At 35.4% G+C, this 25,593-nt stretch overlaps 3 protein-coding genes and 1 non-coding gene across 4 annotated transcripts; 2 read left to right on the top strand and 2 right to left on the bottom strand.

Moving 5' to 3' along the window:
* Window positions 1–1,454: 1,454 nt before the first annotated feature.
* Window positions 1,455–1,561, bottom strand: LOC125208743. Its single transcript, XR_007174222.1, has one exon. It is a non-coding gene; the product is annotated as a small nucleolar RNA R71 (small nucleolar RNA).
* LOC125206282 lies at window positions 1,485–3,416 on the top strand. Its single transcript, XM_048105558.1, has one exon. The coding sequence runs from the start codon at window positions 1,485–1,487 to the stop codon at window positions 3,414–3,416; it is 1,932 nt and encodes a 643-aa protein (XP_047961515.1).
* Window positions 3,417–20,002: 16,586 nt separating this feature from the next.
* LOC125206281 (metalloendoproteinase 3-MMP-like) lies at window positions 20,003–20,404 on the top strand. Its single transcript, XM_048105557.1, has one exon. The coding sequence runs from the start codon at window positions 20,003–20,005 to the stop codon at window positions 20,402–20,404; it is 402 nt and encodes a 133-aa protein (XP_047961514.1).
* A 2,325-nt stretch (window positions 20,405–22,729) lies between these two features.
* On the bottom strand, window positions 22,730–24,300 carry LOC125207768 (zeatin O-glucosyltransferase-like). Its single transcript, XM_048107246.1, has one exon. It carries the CDS (start codon window positions 24,221–24,223, stop codon window positions 22,814–22,816), a length of 1,410 nt encoding a protein of 469 aa, XP_047963203.1. The 5' UTR covers window positions 24,224–24,300; the 3' UTR covers window positions 22,730–22,813.
* Window positions 24,301–25,593: the final 1,293 nt, after the last annotated feature.

Below are 25,593 nucleotides of genomic sequence, written 5' to 3'. Positions count from 1 at the left end.
CACTTTTAACCCGATTCAGTATTATTCGAGCAGTTTCGCACGAATAGAATCAGTATATTATTACATTGTGTTTTCTTGTGCATTTATAAGATGTTTTATAAACATTTAAATGTATAAGAAGCAAACAAAGTCTAAGTCTTTTGCTTAGTAGACCGGTTGTGGGCGTCGTCCACTTTAAGGTAACACAGTCGGTTCTATGCAATGCTTTGCAAAAGAAAAAGAAGAATTTCACAACCCAGATAGGCTTAGACTACCTATCGTGAAAGGTTGCAATGTCAGTCCGATTATTTCTAAGCCTTTCTGAAATAAGATGACGTTGGTGTGGTATAGCACTTGAATGGATCTAACAGCAAGACGTGTCTTTATGCTATCTACTGAAAGACTAGGTCTTGATAAAATACTATTTCTTAATCTACATACGTTAGCATTGAGCATACGGTATTGATTATGCACTACTTTGACTTATCAAATGGTGCGGGTTTTTCGCAACCCAATAATCCCGATATATTGGGTAGTGGTGATTAATATCTAGCGGTGCTAGGATTGCTATTATGTTGAATCGTGCGCGAGGTGAGTCTCGTTTGATAATGTCCTCAAGAGGAGCTCAAACAAGGTTTTATTATTCGGAAAACTGGCCAGTTGGAGTTTTATTACTCTATGAATAATAAATAAGTGTTTCTTGCTAAGTCCACTCTTGGAATTAATAAGATGTTAATTAATTAAGTCCATAGCAGACATTAATTAATTAATGGACATTTATATCTTAAGCGCGGGAAATAAATAATATAAATAACGGAAACCCGGATTACTTGTAATTTCGGATTTGGATGGGGAGTGCAATATTACTTCTGTAGTGGCTGCTCGTAATATTCCAATATAAGCTTGTATTAAATTGTGGGTTCAATTTAATTAGTAAAAAGCTAATTGGGCGAGCCCATATCCAAAACCTTCCATAGATCCCTGTCTGGGCCCAAAAGGAACTTAATATAAATAGGAGAATAAAGGAGACAGAATAATCACAATTTTTATTCTCAAAATTTTCGAAAATTTCGAACTCTCCAGCTGTGGAGGATTTCGAATTCTTCACCTATTCCCAAAAGGATTTCTTCTGTCTTCTTTATTCGAGTCCTAGTATTTTGATAAGATCAGCCCACCCTGATATCGAGATACAGTTCGGAAACCAGTCGAGAAGATCCGTGGTCTAGTATTGAAGATCATCACGTGGAGAAGGCGCGAGCAATCGACGATTCTTTGGAGAATCAAATCGGTAACTCTAAACCGTAGAATTCATGTTTTAGGATTTACTTTCTATAAGCATGAATTATTTGCGTTCTAGCATGCAATTATCTGTTTAACATGTGAATTGATTAATCGCATAATCGGTCAAATAGATCCGTTGGGACGACTTAGCCAAAAAGTTCTTGGAGAGGTTCTTCCCTCTTAGCTCTACTCTCAACCTACAAGCGGAGATCTCCCACTTTAAAATGAAGAGCCAAGAGTCTATGTTCGAAGCATGGGAGAGATTCAATGCTTTGTTGAAGAAGTGTCCTAACCATGGGTTGTCTCCGGGCCATCAAGTGAGCCTTTTCTATAATGGATGCTCGGAATTTATCAAAAGTCAACTAGACTTTGGTTCGGGGGGATCATTCTTGGACAAAGGGGTTGATGAGTGCAAGAAGATGCTTCAAAGGCTTGCATACACTAGCAAGAGTTGGAGCTCGGGTCGAGATGGCTCTATGCCGGTAGCTTCGGTTGTTGATTCGGATGCATTCAATCTCCTCAACCAACAAATGATGATTCTCAATCAAAAGGTGGATAGCATAAGTTTGGGGATGACACCCAATGTAGAGCCTCAACCTACCGTAGAGGATGTTAATTATGTGCATCAAGGAGGAAATCAAAGGAACTTCTACAATTATCGCCCCAACAATGGGGGTGGTAATTATCGTCCATCCTTCAATACACATCCAAATCTTTCGTATGGGAATCCGAATAATGCTATTCAACCAAGTGGGGTTAACAATTCACCTAGCACTTCAAAGTCTTCAAGTGATGTTACCAATGAGCTTCTAAAAGCTTTGATGGAGAAGACCGATGGGATTATGGAACACTCTACCAAGAGGATTGATAAAGTTGAGACGGCGGTGGTAGAAGTTGCTACAAGAATGGGGGCCTTGGAGCACCAAATGAGTCAAATTGCTCAAACCGTGGGTCAACTTCATCAACCGGGGCAATTCCCAAGCACTACAATTCCAAATCCGAAAGATTGCAAGGCAATCTACTTGAGGAGTGGGACAAGTTATGAGAGTCCTCCTATGCCCGAAGTGGAAGCTAAGGAAGTACCCGAAGAAGAGAAAGAAGAAGAGGAAATAGAGGTGGAGTCACCTAATATGCCATCCGAGGGTCAACCCGAGACAATTATTCCTCCCAAGCCCATGGAAGTCAAAATTCCTTTTCCTCAAGTGGTGCACAAGAAGAAATTAGATGAGAAGTTTGCAAAGTTCCTTGAGATCTTCAAGAGGGTGCACCTCAATATACCTCTCATTGAGGCACTCCAACAAATGCCCGGCTATCTCAAATTCTTGAAGGAGATTATGTCAAAGAAGAAGAAGTTGGTTGATTATGAAACCGTGAGCTTGACCGAGAATTGTAGTGCAATCATCCAACAAAAGATGCCGGCAAAGATGAAAGATCCAGGAAGCTTCAACATCTCTTGTGTGATCGGGAATGATAGGCAAACCAAGGCCTTGTGTGATTTGGGGGCAAGCATAAATCTTATGCCCTTAAGCTTCTTCCGGAAGTTAAAGTTTGGTGTTTTGAAGCCGACTACCATCACCCTTCAAATGGCGGATAAGTCCGTCAAGTTCCCCAATGGAATTCTTGAAAATGTCTTAGTAAGGGTGAATGATTTTATCTTCCCCGTGGACTTTGTAGTCTTGGACATGAAGGAGGATCCTAATGTTCCTCTCATTCTTGGAAGACCATTCCTTGCAACCGGGAAAGCTTTAATTGATGTCACCAAGGGAGAACTCACCCTTAGGCATGGAAACAAGACGGCTATCCTCTCTATGTTAGACAAGATGAAACGCCATGAAATGGAAGAATCCAAGAGAGTAGAAGAGGTGCCTTTGGAAATTGAAGAGTGCAAGGTGATACAAGTGTCTAAGGATGTTGAAGTTGAGAAGCCATTGGAGGAGATCTTGGTCCCTAATTGGTTTTTTGAGCTTGAGAATGAAACAAGTTTGGGGGAGCAAAAGAAGGAGGTGCCAAAATGGGCAAATGGTGAATCTCATGGAGTTGACCTTGGAGAAAATGACAAGCCTATTTGGTGGAAAAAGCGGCTAAACAAGCTCTATTTGGCCGCAAAAGCTAGGACGGGCCCCGATGAGGTGATCCAAGTGAGCTTGGACCATTAAGTGAGAGCTTGAAGACCGTCGGGCAAACGACGTTAAACAATTGCGCTATGGGGGAGGCAACCCCTAGTAGGTACAATTTTATTTTGTGTCAATGTGTTTTTCTCTCACTTGTAGGATTTTTCTTTGTTTTAGTGTGTGGAACAGGAAAATGGGAACAAAAGAGTGAAAAATGGAAGAAATGGAAAAATAGGTTGAAATCCAGTGGAAAAACCCGACCGGGTGTTTTTCTTTTTCAAGAAAACCCGGTCGGGTGTTTTGCCGAAGCAAGTGGGAGTCCAGAGAGGAAACCCGACCGGGTGTTTTCCATCTCTCGGAAAACCCGGTCGGGTGTTATTAAAACACCCGACAGAAACACTCGACGCCGATTCCGAACCCTAGCTCCCCAATTTCCGAATTTCGGTGATTTCCTATAAATTTCTCCCTTCCAATCTCACTTCTACACTCTAATAACTCTTCTACTTCATCCTCTACTTCATCTTTTACATATTTTAAACCATTTAATTGGTGGAATTTTGTGAGAACAAGGCAAGAAGCTAATTTTTGAGTTCTACTTAAATTAAGCCCTAAAGGTATGAATTTCTCCCTTTATTCTTCTCTACCCAAGTATTATTGTTGTTTATTGAGTGATTTATGGAAGATTATGATGAATTTGGTGCATAATTGTGGGTTTTTGAGGATTAAGAGTGGATTTGTTGTAGAATTGCTAGAATGGGTGAGAATTTAGAACTTGTTTGCATAATGTGAAGTTGAATATGTTGATATGTTGCCTTGTTGGACATTGTTGCTCATTTGTTTTAATGTTGATGAAGAGTTGGGTTGTTGAATGATAATACTATCAAAGGATGGTGTAGTTGTGAGTAATTTTGGTTTGAATTGATTGGTCTTGGGGGAGAATTTGGCTACAAGCATGAGGATATAAAGTGAAATCTTTGAGCTTTACATGTTAGAACAAGGATAGGATGAATTTGTGCATCTCTTGAGCTTCAATTGTGATTTTGTGATTAATTTCTTTTGTTATATGCTTTGATTGTTGATATATAAGAAATTATTAGGAGGTGATGCCTACTCTTGTGTTTTAAATGATTAGTTTGATGATAGAGATTAGTGAAAAGTACTCCATGATGATAACTTGTTGAATGTTAGCCTTGAGCTAAGTTTGGGGGAGTACTTTTACTTTGTGTGGTTAATAGTTTCTCTAGGTTTTGGTTACATTGCCATCTAATGCTCTCTATTTGTAGGTACAAAAATGCGGGGTCAACCTTCGAAATGATGAAGAGATTTACAAATGGAATGCCTTGGCCAAGTTAGATTACAAGGTTGCACAACAACCATGTCGGGACTTGCTTCAACGGCTAGGTCCCCTTCAATGCTTCGATAGTGAAGGTCCATGGAAGATCCACTCTCTTTCAAACTTATCCTAGCATTGCTTAGAATAAGTTTGGGGGGTGTCTAGTGGATTTCCTTTTACTTTTCTCTCTCTCGTTGATTTGATTTGATGATACCCGGCATGTACCCCTATTCTTTTAACTATATTTGATGATGATATTTGGGCATGTAACCTAACTTATGATTTTCTTTGTTTGTGGATTTTGTGGAATATTTTCCTTGTTCCATTTGTGTTGTTTTTGTGTTTATGTTTCTTTTTAGGAATGTTTTTCTTGTTTTCTTAGTGTGTTTAATAATCTTCCTTGGGTAGAATGACAATAGGGTGAGAGAAAGTGATGTTTGAACGAGTGTGAGGATTTGTTGGAGGAGTTGCCAATGATTATTTTGTGCAAAAATTTTTGAAAATCTTGTTGATATGGCTAAGTAACATGTAATTTTCATTTCAAATTGCCTAAAGTGAATCGCATGGTGCCTTGTCTTTTGCCAAAATGACCTTGTGAGAATTAAGCCTATACTATCACTAAATGTGTGTTTTATCTCAAGCATGTCATATGTTTCTAGAACTTGCTCGCGATCTCCTTGAGTCTACATAGTGGCTATAGAGATAAGGGAGGATGTTAGGCCATTTTTATTAGCCAAATCCTATTTCACCCGCTATGTTAATAATCCTTGTTAGCCCACTTTGAGCCTATAAACCTTTTCTTTGACAAACCGAGGGGTTGGAATTGTCATGTGGTACTTTTGAAAAATCAAAGAGAAATGTGAAAGTGGTGTTGGCAAATGAAAAACAAGTTTGTTGAGTTAGAAAAGAAAAAGAAAAAGAAAAAAAAAATAGTGATGATACCATGCAAAGCATGGAGAAAAAGAAAAAAAAAAGGGGAAAAAGAAAAGAAAAGAAAAAAAAATGAAAGCGAAAAATGGTGAGCAATTGACATTTGGTGAAAAAGGGGTGCCTTGAATGTTGAAAAAGAGGTATTGAACATAAGTGGAATGTTGGTAGATGGGAAGAGTCTAGGCAAAGCCTAGTACTAGCTAAGATTGGGGAAGAAAGTTGGTGAAGTTGAATATGTCATATCTTGGGGATTAAAGTCACTTTAGCCAAAAATTACCTCACCTATCCAAAGAGCCTACATTACAACCTATAGAAAAGACCTTTCGGACCTTAGATCTTTAATCACACCGTAGTAGAGGAGAGTGTAGATTTCGAGCAAGCATATGGTAAACTATGCATGATTTGATGATTTGAGAGTTATGTCATGAGCCTATACACCTTGAGAGTGAGTGAAATTTCTAAAATGCACATTGCATTTTCTCCTTGTGAGGGCGAATTGGCAAGGTTGAGTACATGATAGTAGCTTGAAGCAATACTTTATAATGTTATACTTGTCTACGAGGCCATTGATACTTGTTGATTACTTTATTTCTACTGAGGCAATGATGACACTCCAACATCCTTACATGAGTTTGTCTTCTTATTTTCTTCTTCTTGTTTAGGGACAAACAAGTGTTTAAGTTTGGGGGAGTATACTTAAGCACATGTACTTTCAACGATGCTAAATATAGCTTTAACAATTAATCAAACTAAACATATATCAAATAAGCATGTTGCCTTTGGGTGTACATACTAAATGACACATGAATAAATGATTAATCCACTTCGTATTTATTAACTATATACAATGATCCACCTTTGGGTGATCTCCCAGTATATAGATAATAAAAAATAATTGATCAATCAAACTCTTATGTCATTTACAATATCTCTATAATCATGATCAATTAATTGACATTTTTCATTTTCAATAAATAAATGCAATATAACAAGATCACTTTGGTGATAAACAAGCTATATATTATTTATATATTGAAATGTTTAATGAGTTATTAACCTTATATTGTTTTAACATTTCATAAAACAATTACCCAACACATAAGCGGAAGCATATTAACCAAAATCGAAAAATCCAAGACCATTCAAATTTCGATTTTGAAATCACATAAATGGTGAATTAACCAAATCTAGATTGGCTCTGATACCAATTGTAAGCCATTTCTCAATACTTTAATGATTTCTATAATGAAATCTAATTCTAGATTTGAATTAATTCAACCATAGCATTTATACTATAAGTGGAGATAAAATCACCAACCTCCATCCATGCTTTCTTCATTTGATGTAGAGGTTGAAATCCACCAATTGATGGTTGTCCTATCCGACACTGGATCCTCCATAATTGATGTTATCCCCTCTTTGACCTTAAGCCTTCAATGATTCTTTTGATGGATAAAGAATTAATCATTTTATTTATATATATACAAGAACCGAAAGTATATATATAAATATATTGTGACTATATTTCTGTGTATATAGTATTGTACATCTGTATTTATCGTGGATGTGAGCACACATATATATAGGTAATGCAAGTCTCTTCATGAAAGGTGGTGTTCCTTCGCATGCACTAACCGCAACTGATGCATCGATTCTTCCATAAATAACCACCATACAGTTAAACTTTCTGCATGGCTTTAGCATAGACAAAATAACCGATTCCCACCAATATACGCGTCGCTTGGATATTGTGAATTAGTTTACCAATAAACTAATCAGTTTTCTCACAAATCCACCGCAAGCATACATGCATATTAATATATATATGTGTGTAACTAGTCCACACGTAACATATATGCTTATTGATATATTATACATATATCATCATTACTTTATGTACATATATACACATTGATATACCTTTTATATATATACACATAAACACATTATATTATTTTAATAAGAGGCAAGAGAGGAGGGTTATCAACACACCCGATTCTAATTCTTTAATCGAAACCGGTCCATCACGGTATCGTCTTTTATATTAAAATTCCTTTTAACTTTTAATATTATGTACTTGAACTTTAATATTAAACCAATAGATACATAGGTCATATAAGAATATAAATATTCTTACAAGGGTGCGGCGGCGGTTGGGGAGTATCATGGTGTTGACGCTGTCAGTGATGTCGGAGACGCCGCAGCGGGGGATCTGCATCTTCAACATGGTCTCGTCGTTGAGCTCGCCGGTCTGGCTCAGCCCGAAATTCATCTGGAAGGTTAAGATGGCCACCTTCAGGATCTCATCTTGGGATGCTCCGAAATGCACGTGGGCACGTGCGTATTCCATGTACCCGTAATTTTCCAAGTATTTTAGGTAGTCGAAATTGTTGATTGTTGAAGCTAGGTTGGAGTGGAAAGGCGATCGCGATGGTGATGGTGATGGCGAAGGTGGGAAATTATGTATGTTTCGGTTGGCATTGCAGAGTGCGGAAACGATTGTTAAGAAACAGACAAAATGGAAGGAAGGATTGAGAGCCATGGATGAATCCAATCCTATAAATTTTAATGACTTACTAATTGATTGGGTGTCTAATTATTTATATGTGATGTTTAGAGTCAACAACTTATTAACGCTACCTTTTTGTCATGCATCAAAGGCTAGTCCAAAATTGCATCTACTCAACAACGGCTTAATTAATTTGCCTGTTGGAAGATAAATAAGTGTTCCATGATTTTACAGATATAACTATGGCAATATATTCAACACTTTGATTTCGTAAAAAATTCATTAGTGTCTAGCTATACTGCAATTAATTAAAAATCAAAACAACAAGAAACTAAAAATAATGAAAAAACCCAAAAATCTACGAATTCAATTCATAATTTCACAGTTGTTCACAAATTCATCAGTTGTGATTTTATGGTCAAACAAGAATCGAAAATTAATGAAAAAGTAAAAAAATCTACAAATTCAATTCATAATTTCAAATTAGCAGTGGGATTTCTATTGCGAAGATTCATGGAGTTGACACCGCCACTAATATCGCGATTGCCGCATTGATGCATCATCCTCGACGATAAGGTTTGATCATCCAATATACCGGTGGGTTTAATGCCAATATTTCCTTGATAAGTTTTGATGGCTAATTCCAGAATTTGATCTTTAGAATCACTGATTTGGAGATTGAGTTTTGAGTATTCGTAATAACTATATGTTCAAAGATGAAATTCCGAATCAAATTAAGTTGTATTGGCTATAGGGGATTTTATCAACTCAAAACCCGTTTTGTTTCCCTTGGTATCGAAAGAGAGACAAAGTAGGAACACAACAACAAGAAAGACGATGGACAAAATTAATGCTAAACGTTAGGAACCACGAGGCACTAACACACTTTCGAGACAAAGTAGGAACACAACAACAAGAAAGACGATGGACAAAATTAATGCTAAACGTTAGGAACCACGAGGCACTAACACATGTTAATGCTTAGTGGTTAATTTTTTTAGTTTGTTATTATTTTGTTCAAGATTTTTAGTTATCACTCATTTTGCGCTTAGTAGTTAATTTATTCAGTTTGTTAACATTTTGTTCAAGATTTTAGGAATCACGCATTTTGCGAGTGGTTTAATAGTTGATTTACTAGTGGTAGACATACAAAGTTTTTTTTTTTAATAATTTTTGCAGAAGTATCAGTAGAATGAATCTCTAGAAAAAAAGTAGAAAAAGAAACTTTCATTAAAAAAATACTAGTATTCGTTAATGTCTTAAAATACTGAAATTAAATACATAAAATAAAAGGAACAAGAAAACAAAAAAAAATAATGAAAAAATCAAGAATCTAGCTACTAATTGAATTCACGTCTGGAAGAGATAGGTCATCATCAGAGAGAATGAGTTGTATGAAAAGAACAAAGGCATTCATGATGAAGAAGAAAGTAAATTGGAAGCAATACTCAAAATAGCATGTGACTGTTTTCTTGATAGAATCATTTCATGAACATTACATATTTATACTACGATTCAGAACAATCTAGAATCTATCTCTAATCATAATTAACTTCTTAAACCACATGCTAAGCAAACAGAATCTTGTTTAGTTCTTCTTCATCACTCCTTGTGCAGCCACGTCTCTCCATGTCCTTTGGTGGTCCTTCACTTCATTCATAACAGAATTCTCTTTAGGCTTGGCTTTAGTGTGTGTGGTGCAGCTGATTCCTCGTGCACCAGGAGGTCCAGCTTCATCAGCTGCCAGCTCAATCTCACGCTGCTTATCATGATCCAACTCAACTCCATGTTGCAACGTACGCCGCTTCTCACGCAACACGACTTCAGCTTGAACTCGAGCTTCTCTATGAGTATGCTCTTCACTATGTTCTCTAACACGCCCCCTCAATCCGAGCGTAGACAGAGATACTACACCAAGTTTTTCTCTCAGCTTCACGAAGGATTGTCTGTGCAACGGCTTAGTAAAAATATCATCTATTTGGTCTCTCGTTGGAACATGTCTCAACTCAATCTCTTTCCCCAAAACTTTATCTCTAACAAAGTGAATGTCCAATTCTATATGCTTTGTTCTAGCATGTAGAACTGGATTAGAAGCAAGAGCAATTGCACTCGTATTGTCAACCCAAACCACTGGACTTCCTTTCTTTCGAATCTTCAGTTCACCAAGAAGTGCACTCAGCCAACTAACTTCTGATGCAGCATGTGCCAAGCTTCTGTATTCTGCTTCTGTGCTTGATCTTGCCACAACAGTTTGTTTCTTGACACACCAAGAAATAAGATTTCTTCCAAAGTAAGTGCAATATCCACTCGTGGACCTCCTATCATCCAAGTCAGAAGCCCAATCAGAGTCAGAAAAGGCAGAAATCAAACCATTAGACTTGCATATCTGTATTCCATAATCAAGAGTTCCAGATAAATATCTAAGAATCCTTTTTACTGCCCTCCAATGTGTATCAAGTGGCGATGCCATGTATTGACTAACTTTGTTTACAGCAAAGTTAATATCCGGTCTAGTGATGGCTACATATTGCAGTGCCCCTACAATGCTTCTGTAAAGTTTCTGATCAGTGATAGGCTCTCCAATGTTTTTACTCAGTTCACAACCAGAAACTATAGGAGTTGGGCATCCCTTAGCCCCAATCATATTGGCTTTCTTTAAAAGATCTTTGATGTAAGCGGATTGACAAAGATGTAAACCATTTTCAGTCTTGACAACTTCAACTCCAAGAAATAGACTCACCTCCCCAAGATCTTTCAAAGAAAAGTGAGAGTTTAACTGAGAGATAAGTTTCTGGATTGAAGAAGGTGAATTCCCTGTCACTAGCATATCATCAACATAAATAAGAAGATAGATTACTTCATCCCCTCTTTGCCTGAAGAACATGGAAGCATCAGCTTTAGACTGTGAGAAACCCAAAGATAGAAGCACAGAATGAACAGTAAAGAACCATGCCCTTGATGCCTGTTTGAGCCCATATATAGCCTTTTTCAGTTTGCAAACCAAATGTGGTCCCCCTTGCTCAAATCCAAAAGGTTGTTTCATATAGATATCTTCCTCTAGATCACCATTTAAGAATGCATTATTAACATCCAAGTGAGTGACAGACCATCCAAGAGAAATAGCCAGACTAAGAATGACTCTAATTGTTGTAGGCTTAACAACTGGACTAAAAGTCTCATTAAAATCAAAACCGGGCTGTTGTGAAAACCCTTGAGCAACTAGTCTGGCTTTATGTCTAGCAATTTCTCCAGAAAGATGAAATTTCAGCTTAAAAATCCAGGTACATCCAATGAGGTTCTTACCTGGTGGGAGTGTGGTCAGAATCCAAGTGCGATTCTTAAGAAGAGCAATGAACTCAGAGAGCATAGTAGCCTTCCAAATAGGGATCAAAATGGCCTCGAGAGCAGACCTGGGAATGAGATTAGGAGAAAGGGAAATAGAGTAGATTTTTGGTTTAAAAATTCCAGCCTTGGCTCTAGTAGTCATAGGATGGGTGGCCTGATTATTTTGAGGTGATGGAATAGTAGAGTCAGCTGAGTTTTGGGAAGAAGTGGATGAAGGATCAGAATTTTGAGAGTCAGAATGAGCAGAAGGTATAGTCTGAGTAGATGATGGTGTGGAATGATCAGATGAAGATGAATCAGAGAAAATGTCATGGTCATTGAGACGAGGGGCTGGTGCAGGTGGAGGCAGGTCATTTGTGATCAGAACTGAAGATGGAGAAAAGAAAGTGTGATATTGAGTAACTGAAGAATGATCTTTACCTTTCTAGATAAAAGCTGATATGGAAAAACAGATTCATCAAAAATGATGTCTCTGGTAATTATCATTCTGCCATCAGGGAGCAATGCTTTGTATCCCTTATGAGAGGAACTATATCCCAAAAAAGTAGCTTTCACTGATCTGAAGTTCAACTTATGTTTGTTGTAAGGTCGATCAAGGGATAACAAAGACAGCCAAAAACTTTCAAATTGGTGTAGTCAGGCTTATGTGAGTGGAGTTTTTCAAAAGGTGAAATGTTTTTGAGAACTTTGGAGGGCATGAGGTTAATGAGGTGAGCTGCCGTGAGAAATGCATCATCCCAAAAACTCTGAGGAAGAGATGCTTGAGCCAAGAGAGTAAGTCCAGTTTCCACAATATGCCTATGCTTCCTTTCAGCAAGGCCATTCTGTTGAGGTGTATAAGGACAGGATATCCTATGTACAATACCACACTCTTTTAAGAAAGGAACCAACCCTTGAAACTCACCACCCCAGTCGGATTGAAGAATTTTGATGTTGGAGTTGAACTGATTCTCAGTCATAGCCTTAAAATGCTTAAAAACTGAATACACTTCATTCTTGTGTTTCAACAGATAGATCCAAGTGAATCTAGTGAAATGATCTATAAAAGACACATAATAAGAATAGCCATTTCTGGATATGATAGGTGAGGGACCCCAGAGGTCACTATGAATTAATTCAAGGGGTGCATCAAAAACTGAACTGGAAGGAGAGTAGGGCAATCTGTGTGCTTTAGCAACAGAGCATGGATCACAAAGAGGTGAATTTTTCATTGAAAGATGAGGAATATTACAGCTATTCAAAGCAACTTTCACAATGTTTAGAGTAGGATGCCCAAGTCTATTATGCCACAAGGCAATATCTAGGGCTGAACTATTGTTACAGCTAGGAGTTTGTAAATCAACAGAATGAACAGTTGGATCCTCTTGATTGGCTAGGAAACTGGAGCTACTGCTTCTCTTGATTGGAGAATGATCAACTAAGAAATGATAGAGACCCTTCTCAAGCGTTCCCTTGAGCACGATTTCCTTGGTGAGTTGGTCCTTAACAAGACAAAAGGTAGGGTGAAATTCAAAGAAAACACAGTTATCCTTAGCAAACTGAGACACACTAAGGAGATTCTTGGTGATATTGGGAACATGAAGAAGGTTTTTCAGATGTAGCATTCTGGAAAAAATTGGGCAATGAGACTTTATAACAGATTCACCAATATTTGCAATAGCAACTGCTTCACCATTACCTAGAATGAGATTTTTACCTCCAGTGTACTCTGAGCTGATGTTAAGATTGTTCAAGTCATTTGAGACATGATTCGTTGCTCCAGAGTCTGGATACCAGCTGGTTGAACTTCCAACATCATAATTATATTCTGAAGTGTTCCCAAGAGAAAGAGCAGATGGGGATCTAGCTCCAGATTGCACCAGATGTGCCGAGGGATTGTAGAAACTCTGCTGTTGTGAAGGTTGATTCCCTCTGATCTGGACTTGAGGTGGAGCATAGTTTTGTTCAAATCTGTGCCAACACTTTGCAGCTGAGTGTCCCGGCTTCTCACACAACTGACAAATGATCTTGTTTCCTCCTCTGCCAAAACCTCTTCCTCCACCTCTACCTCCTCTTTGATTCCTAGAACCTCCTCTGCCTCCATTTGAATCAAACTTGTTGCTGTAAGAAGCTACTTCTTTCTTCTGTCCTGAATGTTGCAGAAGATTGAGTGAAGGTTGTGATCCTTCAACATGTGTAGCATGAGCTCTGGTGGTTTCCAACCTTGACTCAAAGCTGAGCAAAAAAGCACAAACATCAGGTACTGTCCACGGTTCAGATCTGGAGGTGACTGAGCAAACCGCTGGATCATATTCTTGCCCAAGTCCACCTAAGATATGCAATATTTGTTCTCCATCTGATACCCTGCATCCAACAGATCCAAGAAGATCAAAATATGATCTCATTTTACTCAAATATTCAGGCATAGGAAGTGCATCCTTCTTCTGATTTTGCATTTGCTGCCTATATTGCATCACTTTCGCTGTCGATCTGCTGGCGAAGTTGGTCTCTAGCGCCCTCCATATGTCTCTTGCGGATCTGAGTTCGACAACAAGAACAAGAGCACCTTCAGACAGAGAGGACAAACAGCCATCCAGCCACTCTTCGATCTTGTCTCTGCCAGGAAATGTAGGCCGGATTTGGCACCATTGTCCCCTGATCTGGATCTGACTCCATTTGTGGTGGTGGAACAGCTTCTCCGGTGAGAAATCCTTCAAGGCCATATCCCCACACCGTTACTTCAACTTGCTGCTGCCACATTAGAAAGTTTCCATCTGTCAACTTGACTAAGATTGGAGGTAGTTGTGAAAAAACAAGTAAAGCAGAAAGAGGAATGGATGTGGCATTGGAACCGTTTGATTCTGCCATATTTGGTAATGAGATAAAGTTTGATAAAGGGTAGGAGAGACAGGATCAAAATGATCCTGCTCTGATATCATGAAAAGAAACAAAGGCATTCATGATGAAGAAGAAAGTAAATTGGAAGCAATACTCAAAATAGCATGTGACTGTTTTCTTGATAGAATCATTTCATGAACATTACATATTTATACTACGATTCAGAACAATCTAGAATCTATCTCTAATCATAATTAACTTCTTAAACCACATGCTAAGCAAACAGAATCTTGTTTAGTTCTTCTTCATCACTCCTTGTGCAGCCACGTCTCTCCATGTCCTTTGGTGGTCCTTCACTTCATTCATAACAGAATTCTCTTTAGGCTTGGCTTTAGTGTGTGTGGTGCAGCTGATTCCTCGTGCACCAGGAGGTCCAGCTTCATCAGCTGCCAGCTCAATCTCACGCTGCTTATCATGATCCAACTCAACTCCATGTTGCAACGTACGCCGCTTCTCACGCAACACGACTTCAGCTTGAACTCAAGCTTCTCTATGAGTATGCTCTTCACTATGTTCTCTAACATTGCGCGCATTGGTAATAACCATATTCCCGAAGATGAACTTCCAAATCAAATTGGGTTCTTGGTTGCAAACCCGTCTTGTTTCCCTTGCTTCCATATTCTTGAAGATGAACTTCCAAATCAAATTGGGTTGTCATGGGTTGCAGGGAGTTTTACCAACTCAAGATCCGTCTTGTTTCCCTTGCTTCCGGTACAGTGACAAAGTAGGAACACAACAACAAGAAAGACGATGGACAAAATATTCAAAAGCTTAGGAGCCATGGCTGCTGATTTGTTTACTGTGTTTGGAAATTTGGATTGCAACTTGTTAATGCTTCTGCATCTGTTTAATTTATAGAGCCGCAGAGATTATCCTAATACTAGAAGGATTTTAATTTATATTTGTTCTTTCCATTTACATGTAGGATACGGACATACTCCCTCCGTCCCCGATTAAGAGTCACACTTTGATCGGGTACGGGTTTTAAGAAATGTAAAGAAAAGTTGGTTGAAAAAGTTAGTGGAATGTGAGACCCACTTTTTTATATTGGTTTTATAATAAAATGTGAGTGAAGTGAGTTACTGGAATGTGAGACTTACTTACCATTTATGGTAAAAATGAAGTGTGACTCTTAATTGGAGACGGACTGAAATGGAAAAGTGTGACTCTTAATCGGGTACGGAGGGAGTATTTAATAAGAACAATTAGCCCATGCAAAGATCTTTAATTTATTACTCCCTCCGTTCCACAAATATTATCCCATTTTTCTATTTTCATCCGTCCCACAAAATTTGTCTCATTTCACTTTTTACCATTTTTTATAGTGGACCACATATTCCACTAACTCATTCCTACTCACATTTTACTATAACACTAATATATAAAAGTATGACCCACATTCCACTAATTTTTTCAACTCACTTTCCATTACATTTTTTAAAACATGTGCCCGGTCAAAGTGAGACAATCTTTGTGGGACGAAGGGAGTATTATATTCATACAAATTTAAAAAATTAAGCACACATTTTTAGTTATAAAAATCAATTCTAACAACTAAGATTTCTTTCATCAAATTTATGAACAAATAAATATAAAAAAGATTATATTGTGTCGTTCAATAGCAAAACTTGCTGTGCATGATAACTTGTTTGTGTAAATGATATAATATTAAATTATTATGCATCAAAATAGAAAATTTAAAATTTATTTAATAGAATATTTATTTGTATACTATAATAATATTTCTCTATATATTACAAAATAAACTATATATCATAAAAGTTCCAAAAATATCATAAAATCTGTAGAAATTTGTAGTAATGAAACAAAATATAGGAATAGTCAAACACTTATTTACACGTACTGAAATGTTTGTTGATATATTATCATAATGTTGCTCTATGCATTACATAATAAATTAAACATCTCATAAAAGTTCCAAAAAATCATAAAATCAGTAGAAATTGTAGTAGTATTACATAAAATACTAGAATCAAACATTCAAGAATTGGGAGATAAATATTAGTATATGTACAAATTTTATGCAATCACAAATAATAAATACTATAAATATTTGTAGATAAATATTAATCCATTTAAATTCAAAATACTCTATTAAATGTAGTTTATAGTAAATCTATTATAATTAAATATTTATAAGCATAGTGTGTTTATAAATAGAACAAATTTTCTAAAATTATTATCCTTTATCACCATAATTATCATGCCACTATATATTTATTCAAATACAATTTTTATAATAAGATTTCTTATTTTATTTTTTGTTACACTTAATAACATAAATATTGTCAACAAATATTCTTTACGGGGAGTGTTATATTGTTAACTCAATGCTTAATTGTTAACTACAACTCAATAATAGCCATTAGATATTCAAATTAAAGGCCTAGATCATCAACCACAAAATGTCAATATGATCAACAAAAAACGTCAATAAGGCTATAGGATTAATTCCAATAAAAATCAATAGGGGTATTAATGTCAAGTTAGTTATAACTAACTTTTAAAAGAAATCCCAAAACTTTAAATTCATATAACATATATCAAATTAAAGATAATTTTATAAGGATTCCAACGATATACTACATGCATATGTTCCGACGTCAAAATTTGAAAAAAAAAAATCTAGAATTTTCGTATTTTTCGTACACAGGTTAATGTCAATGCAGCTAAGATAATATGTCAATATAAAGCATATACATATACAATGTCAATCCTAAATTTGTGTTGACATTCTCAAAGCATTGTGTTGATATTTTCGAAACACTATATTGACATTTTCATCCAAAACCCTAATTTGGCGGTTTTTTTTTCTTTTTCGATTTAATTAATAAAAATGAAAATTACACGTGGCAAATTGTAGACCACATGTTTTTTAAAATCATGCGGCCTTAAATTAGTTGTAGTTAACAATTAAATGATGAGTTAGCAATTGATCACTCCCCTATTCTTTACTTCTTAAATTATGCTATATAGGTTATATACTTCTTAAATTATGCAATATAGGTTATAAAGGTAAAAATTTATAAGTCATCAAACCAAGAAAAACAACATAATATTTTTTATAATTACTGATTAATAAATGTTGTTATACTATAAATAAAAATTTTGTGTGAAAAAATATACTACTAAAGTTCATATACTATTGAAAAAATATTTCATATCTAATTGTGACTTAGATCATGAGTACAAAACAAACTCAACTTACTAGAATAAAAAATATACTCCTTTCGTCTCAAGATAAGTGAGCACAAACTTTTCGGACGGGATTTAAGGAAATGGGGTTTCGTTAGTAAAACGGAAAGTGAATAAAATAAAAGGAGTTAATAAAATAGAGAGAAAATGTAAGATAGAGAATAGCAAAAAAGGAAATGGCCCACTTATCTTGGGACGTCCTAAAAAGGAATGTGAGTCGCTTATCTTTGGACGGAGGGAGTACATAATTAGTATAGAATAAAATGAACAATTAGACCTATCATCAATACATTTATACAAAAAGTCCACTATAAAATAACAAACTTATAGAAAATGGGTAGATATTGTACACATATATAATTTATACCATAAATTATAAACCTACTAAAACATACAATGCTTAAATCAATACAATTATACTATATAAAACACAAATAAACCAAATAATCAACCCTCCATTCTCGACCGACATGAACTTAAAGAAGAATTGGATTCATCATAACTGCCAGAAAAATTGGATGTTAATACGTAATTTCTAATTTTTAATAAATCTCGTATTCAAATTAATTAAGTTAAAAATTAATTTAATTAGAAAACATAATAAGAAGTTAAATATTATTTATATTATATAATTTAAAAAATATTTTATTTAACAATAAATATAATTTAAAGTTATATTATACTATATATTTAATATACAATTATATTTAGATTGGGTATATACCAGGTATTTGATATAAGGGACATAATCAATTGCTAACTAATTACCAATCCCAAATTGAGACCAATTTTCAACCATTAGATTAGAAGATCTTGTGGTTAATATAATGTCAAGTGTAATATATTTTAAATTTAAATAATTATTAATTAAATTAAAAAGGTATTAATGTCAAATCCTATATGTAGTAATTATAACTAACTACTTTCTCTCTCCTCAAAATCATCTCAAATCTTTAAATTTACGTAACTCTCTCAATTTAAATTATTTTTTCGCAAAAAATATATCAAATTAAAGATAATTTAATAAGGATTCCAACGAGATCTCAATTGCATATGTTCCGACGATGTTCGGGTGATGAAATTTGATAAATTATATTTCAATTTTCGTATATGTTGATAAGCAGCTTTTTCAACAAATGCAACAAAAAATCTCAATATATTGTAGGCAAAATCTCAATATTATGCATGTCCAATCTCAATAAAAATGTGTTGATATTTTCTTGTCCTTGTGTTGATATTCTAATGTCATATTGTTGATATTTGTAATACACAATGTTGATATAAAAAAACACTAACAAAAATTATCATATGATAACATAATGACGATATTACCCTTTTGTTGATATTTTGTCTACTATTTATTGAGATTTTGTGAGCTTTAATCTTATCCACTCATTTTAAAATCCAAGGGTGGAGATTTAGTCTTGATTTTGGATTAGGGTGCTATAAGCATTATAATAGGACCCTTTGATATAATACCATATTTTGGTAGTACCATATTTTCATTATATACCGAGTTTTGATAAACCGCGGTATATAAAAATTCATATTCTTATCTTAATAAGATATCATACCGTTATAAGTATTTTTTATATTAATCCATTATAGTAAGGCTGTTATTTTGATATTTTTTTCCACTCCTATTCTAGATGACGTAAGAGGCCTTTGACAGCTAGGTTTATGGAATTCTTGTTTTTGTTGTGTCATGATGTGTTTTTGTAGTTCATGATTTGGTAGATTTATAGTACTAATACATTTCATTGTTATCAATAATATAATTTAGTTTTATAGTAAATATATTTAATTAATGCAGATGAGTTAGGGCCATAAGTAATTTATAGTTGATTAATTATTTGTAATGCATTACTGATTAATTATATAATTAATTATTTGTAAAATCATCAAGCTTGGTAAATTTCGGTTTGTTCAGTACCACTAAGATACAAAAATTCACAACCGTACCACAATGATCAATTAATATATTAAACTAAATTATGTTGGACTAATAATTAGGAAAAGGCTATCATCCTATTAAACTAAATTAGGAAAAGCGATCTATCCGAATCTTAGATCTTGCCCTAATATTGGGCTGCTGCTCTTAGCCCAAGATATTTGCTGCTCTCGGACACTATTGCCATATCACCCTCCTCCCTCCCTTTTAACATATTTTATTCTTTTTAATAGTAATATACAACCAAACAAACTAATCAAATCAGTCACATTAGATGATATAGATCCACAATTATCGAATTTAATGTGGCAATTAAATATGTCCATATCCTACGGGTATAAGGAAATCTGCTAATATGGAGTAGTCCTTCTAGAATTAGGAAAACTGAGGCATCTATAAATTAAACGAATGCAGAAGCATTAACAAGTTGCAATTCCAAATTTCCAAACACACTAAACATATCAGCAGCCATGGCTCTTAAGCTTTTGAATATTTTGTCCATCGTCCTTCTTCTTGTTGTGTTCCTACTTTCTGTCTCTTCTGGTACCAAGGGAAACAGCATGGGTTTTGAGTTGGTAAAAGTCCCTACAGCCAATACAATCCAATTATTTGATTCGGAATTTCATCTTCAAAGATATGGTTATTACGAATACGCACAACTCAACCTCGGTACCGGTGCTTCCGAAGACCAAATTCTGGAATTAGCTATCAAAACTTATCAAGGAAATTTTGGCATCAAACCCACGGGAATATTGGATGATCAAACCTTATTGTCAATGATGGCGCCGAGATGCGGCAATCCCGATATTGACATCGGCGTCAACTCCATGAATCCTCATAACAGAAACCTCACTCACAGCCGCTCGATATGAATTCAATTTATAGATTCTTTGCTTTTTTATTATTTTTAGTTTTCTTGTTCTTTTAGTTTCATGATTAATCCTCGTCAACACCATGAATCCTCGCAGCCGATCAATGTAATTCAATTAGTAGATTCTTGGACTTTTTCATTATTTTTCGTTTTCTTGTTCCTTTTACTTTATGTAATTAATTTCAGTATTATTAAACATTAATGAAGAGTATTTTTTTTAATGAAATTATAGATTTTTTTGAGATTCATTCTACAAATATATTATACTTCCACAAGATTTTTTTTAAAAAAGTACTCCCTCAGTCCAAAAACATGCACTTTGTATTCGACACTAGTTTTAATATAAAATTAATAAAATAAAAGAAAGACTGAAAAAAAAAATAATTAAAAGTTTTTAAATTTTGAAAATGCATATTTTTTTAGCATGGACAAAAAGAAAATAGTGCATATTTATATTTTTATGTTAAGAGGGAGTACTACCCAATAAATTCCTAAAATTTCTCCAACACTCTTTTCATCTCTACCACTCGTAAATCAACTATTAAACCAAAATGCGTGATTCCTAAACAAGATAATAACAAACTAAATAAATTCAACCAAAATAGTGGTTCCTAAAGTTTAGCGCTAATTTAACCATACTTAAATATGTTAATCACCTGCATGGAAATAGAAAGCTGCATAAACAAATAATGTTTACAAACATATCACAGATTCAAATCAGGCATTGCTTCTGAATATTTTGTCTCTCATCTTTCTTGTTTTCGAAGGAGGCAACATGGACTTTGTGTTGGTAAAACCATTATGAGATGATAAATACAACTCAATACAAAATGTTTCACATCTGTTCCATATTACTAGTATGAAAGCGTTTGAAGTTCACATAAATCATACAAAATGTTTCATTTGTCTTTCAATTTAGTACATTCCGTTATTTTTGTTGTGAAGTACAAAATATTTCATAATTGTTAATGTTGGTACAAAAAATTTTATTATTGTTTCATATTGGTTAAAAAAAATTCATCATTGTTTTATGGCTTGTGCATCACATAAGTAAGAAGTTAAGCAGTTTAAACACACCAATGTGAATTGAAATCATAGATTTATATTTTTTTCCTTATTTTTCATTTTGTTGATCAATTAATATATTGATTGTTCATGAAACTATACATTTTAGATATTGAATTCTTTTTAATAATACTCTCATAGGGGCATGTTAGGGTGCCACCACCCCTTAAAATAACATCATACCACCATTTCTAGCCAATCATTTGTACACGTGGACGAATAATAAGCTGCCACGTGGCAAAAAAAAATTCTGGAAAAAGACGGGCAGCAATATGCTGGTCTTTGTACAACAATTTTTCTTGAACAACAATATCCGACCACTATACAGCAATCTATAGATTGTTGTGTAGTGTTTGTCATATTGCTGTGTAGCGTTTAAATATTGCTGTATAAGCGTTGTCACGTTGTCATTTTAAGAGGGATTGTCATTTTAACACAAACCTACTCTCATATGAAAAAAAGTTAAAAGGTTTAAAAAGTAATAGATGGGGCGTTCTTGAATGTTGTGATCAAGATTCAATTCTTAGCATTCAAGTCCCCTAACAATTCAAGTCTACATGTGTCCATCTTCATGTAATCCTTCCATCGCTCTAGAGATTCACAAAAAATATATAATTCATAATTGTTCTAGTATGACTTTTTTTGAAGAAATGTGACGTTGAGTTGAAACACATATTTAAAATTATGGTGGTGTGGATGATGATAATACCGGATTGTATTATATATCAAACTAGTTTTAAATGCTTAAAAACAATATGAAATTTATAGTTCATTAGAGAGAATTCTGAGTTTTAAAAAAACTTTGTCTTCTAAAGTAATTTAAAAATTCAGAGTTCATAATGTTGTTTGGTGTTTTGCGTTTAAGACTAGTTTGTTATTCATCATCGTCTTACATCTATAGTCATTTGTAGCTTAGCTTTAATTTATCATCAATGTTTCAGTTGTAATTTAGTTTTAATTTATCATCAATGTTTCCCTTGTCCAACATATGAGACAAAACCAATCCGCTTGTAAATTTATTTGAAAAGTAGGACACTACCATGTGACAGATACATATGAAATGTCATGGAGACTAACGTCCAATCTACTGACATTTGCAAATCACAACAAGATCTGCTGATTTAGAGTGGTAGTACTTGTTAACGGATTGGTCAGAATATTTACATAATTATTTTTGTTAAAAATTCACATTTTAAGAAAATAATTATAGTCGAACTTTCACAGCCTTAAAATAATTTCCCACCACACGGCAGACTAATCATGTCAAAATTCAACTCTTTTACATAAGTCTTATCGAATGATTCCGATAACATTACTCCATTTTGCAGTTGCAAACATGGTTCAACTAAAACCAAGTAGTATTAGTAATATGAGAAATAAAGGCTTGAATCTGGCGACTTTGAAGAATCGAATTCCTGACCCTTGCTCCCAATTCCGCCGCGCGTTTCCTCATCCCATCCCCTTCCGTGCTCACCATCAGCCTCTTCACGACCTCCTCGACCCGGCCGGCCTTCACCGCCCCGGTACCTTGTCGAGTCCAGGTCTCCACCACCTCAACGCCGATCCCGAGCACCCTGGCCACCAGCACGGCATTGGCTGGCTGGTCAGAGTGCATCGGCCAGGCCGCCATGGGCACGCCGCTAGTGATGCTCTCCAAGCATGAATTCCAGCCGCAGTGGCTCATGAAACCCCCCGTCGACGGGTGCCCCAATATCTCCATCTGCGGCGCCCATTCTCTCACTACAATCCCTCTCCTTCCAACCCTCTCCTCAAACCCCTCAGGCACCTGCTGATTCTGCTGCGAATTTCCGGTGAAGATGTCGCCCCTGTCTGCACCCCTCACCACCCAAATGAACCTCTGCTTGCTCCTCTCCAACCCCGCCGCGATCTCTCCCATTTGTTCCTCGGAAAACGTCGTCGTCGTCCCGAACGAAATGAAGATTACTGAATTCCGCGGCTGTTTGTTCAGCCATTTCAAGCATTCGTGATCGGATTTTCGTGAGATTTTCGCAGGATTGAATGGCCCCATCGCCCATAAAGTTAAACCCCCCTTTTTGTTAATTCCCTGCGCCCACAAATCTAGATATAAACCCTCGATTTCACTGCATGAATTGATGATTTCTCCGCAGGAAACCTTCTTGGCGCCGAATTGCAAATCGAGAAAATCTTGAAATTCCTTGGAGTAGTAGCCTTTGACGGAGGGTATTTGGTTGAGAATTCCAGCGGCGGCGGGTGGGAGATCCGGCAATTCTCGGGATTCCCAGGCGCAGGTGCAGAAGCAGGAGAAGCTACGGAAAAGGTAGCAACGGGCATTGGGGATAGAAGCCATGTCTTGCACGACATAAGACATGAGGACATCATAGATAACTATGACCCTCCTGAAGGCCGCGGACAGGCCGCCCACGAAGGCGTGGACGGGGCGGCGGAGGTGGGTGGTGGCGGTGAGGGCGGGGACGAGCTGCGAAGGGAATTTGAGGGAGTGGTCGGGGGGTGGGGTGGTGAAGGGGGGAATTGGGAATTCTATGAAATGGATGTTGGAAGAAAGGTCGCAGCCGTGGAGGCGGAGCTTGGCCTGCCGGATGTGGGTGGTAGCGCCGACGTAGTGGACGGGTATGTTGTGGGCGGCGATGAGGCGGGAGAGGTGGAGGAGTTGGTTCAGATGACCCTGCGCCGCAAGCGGCACCATCACCACCGTCACATGGGATGAATTGTGGTTTTCCATTGGACTACGATTCTCTTTTTTCTTGCTAAACATGTTGGTAAATAGACGACCTTTTATCGATGGAAGATTTTGATTTGTGTCTCACTTATATTTTTATATTGCAAGTATTATTTTGGTCTTATTTATTAGTGTGTGATAAGATTATCAATATTAATCTGTATTTACAATACATATACGTTTATTTTCTAAGGGTTATGTTATGTTATACATTTATTTTAATTTTAATAATCTCTTAAAATATACTAGTATAAAATTAAAAGTTCTATTTTGTTCATTTTATCTACGGTTTCAAATAAAAAATTAATTAATTATAATTTTTTTGTAATTTTAGTAATTAATAATGTCATTAAGAATTTTAAAATATTAATCACATAAAATAAAACATTTCTAAGTATAAAAATATAAAGAATGAGTTTTCAATAAGACGGTTAACCTATTGAGATGTAGATTATGACCGGATAGTAGTATATAGTTATGATTATATTTAAAATTTGTGAAATTTATTTTTATTCATTAGATCATTTTCATATATTCATACAATACTCATATAAGTATAAATGGCGAAACTTAATGTAAATTTCCCTCCACTTCAGAGTAAATGTCACACTTAGTGATAGCATAAGATTTTAGCAAATGTTATTTCGTGTATTAAATGTAGAGAATAAATATATTTTTATATATTAATGTCAAATAGAATTTTTTCTTTTTGCAAATGTGACATCTTTTATACGGCGAACAGACTAAAAAATACTCCTTCTGTCCCATTAGAAATGCAACGTTTCCTAAAATAGAAACATCACTCTCTCTACTTTTCCCTCTCTCTTACTTTACTCTCTCTTCATTAACTCACAAAACAACACTTGCATAAAATCTTGTGCCGGAAACCAAATGTTTCATATTTATTGGGACGGAGGGAGTATGTGACATCTACATTGGGACGGAAGAATTATTCTTTATCCATTTACTCTTTATACTCACAAAATCTGATGTGATTTTGGATTTGTTTTAGTGTACACCCAAAATTGAGTACTCATTACGTCACAACTAAATTGGGTTATATTCCTTTTTCAGGCTATCTCAACTAAGTTAAGTCATTTTTTTGGCAAAAAATAAAATATCTAATTACTCTTATTTTTTCTTACTTCTACTCTACTTTTTCTTATAAATTTCTCTAACTCTATTTTCTCCTATTGTATTTTTCTTCATTTGACACTATTTTTTAATCTTCGTGTCTAAAACATGTCTTAACTTAGTTGGGATAGAAAATAATATATTTGTTCAAAAAATCAAAATGTGATAGATTTTGCATTGTGCCATTTATTTCAATTTATGCTAAAAAGTGAAGATTATAATTTCTGCCTTTAAAAATAAAAACTTTTTAATAGCATGAGTTTTATTGCATA

The sequence above is a fragment of the Salvia hispanica genome, chromosome 2, assembly GCF_023119035.1.
Source record: "Salvia hispanica cultivar TCC Black 2014 chromosome 2, UniMelb_Shisp_WGS_1.0, whole genome shotgun sequence".
Lineage (NCBI taxonomy): Eukaryota > Viridiplantae > Streptophyta > Magnoliopsida > Lamiales > Lamiaceae > Salvia > Salvia hispanica.
The sequence above is the reverse complement of the archived record's forward strand: the minus strand, read 5'-3'. Positions and strand labels throughout refer to the sequence as shown.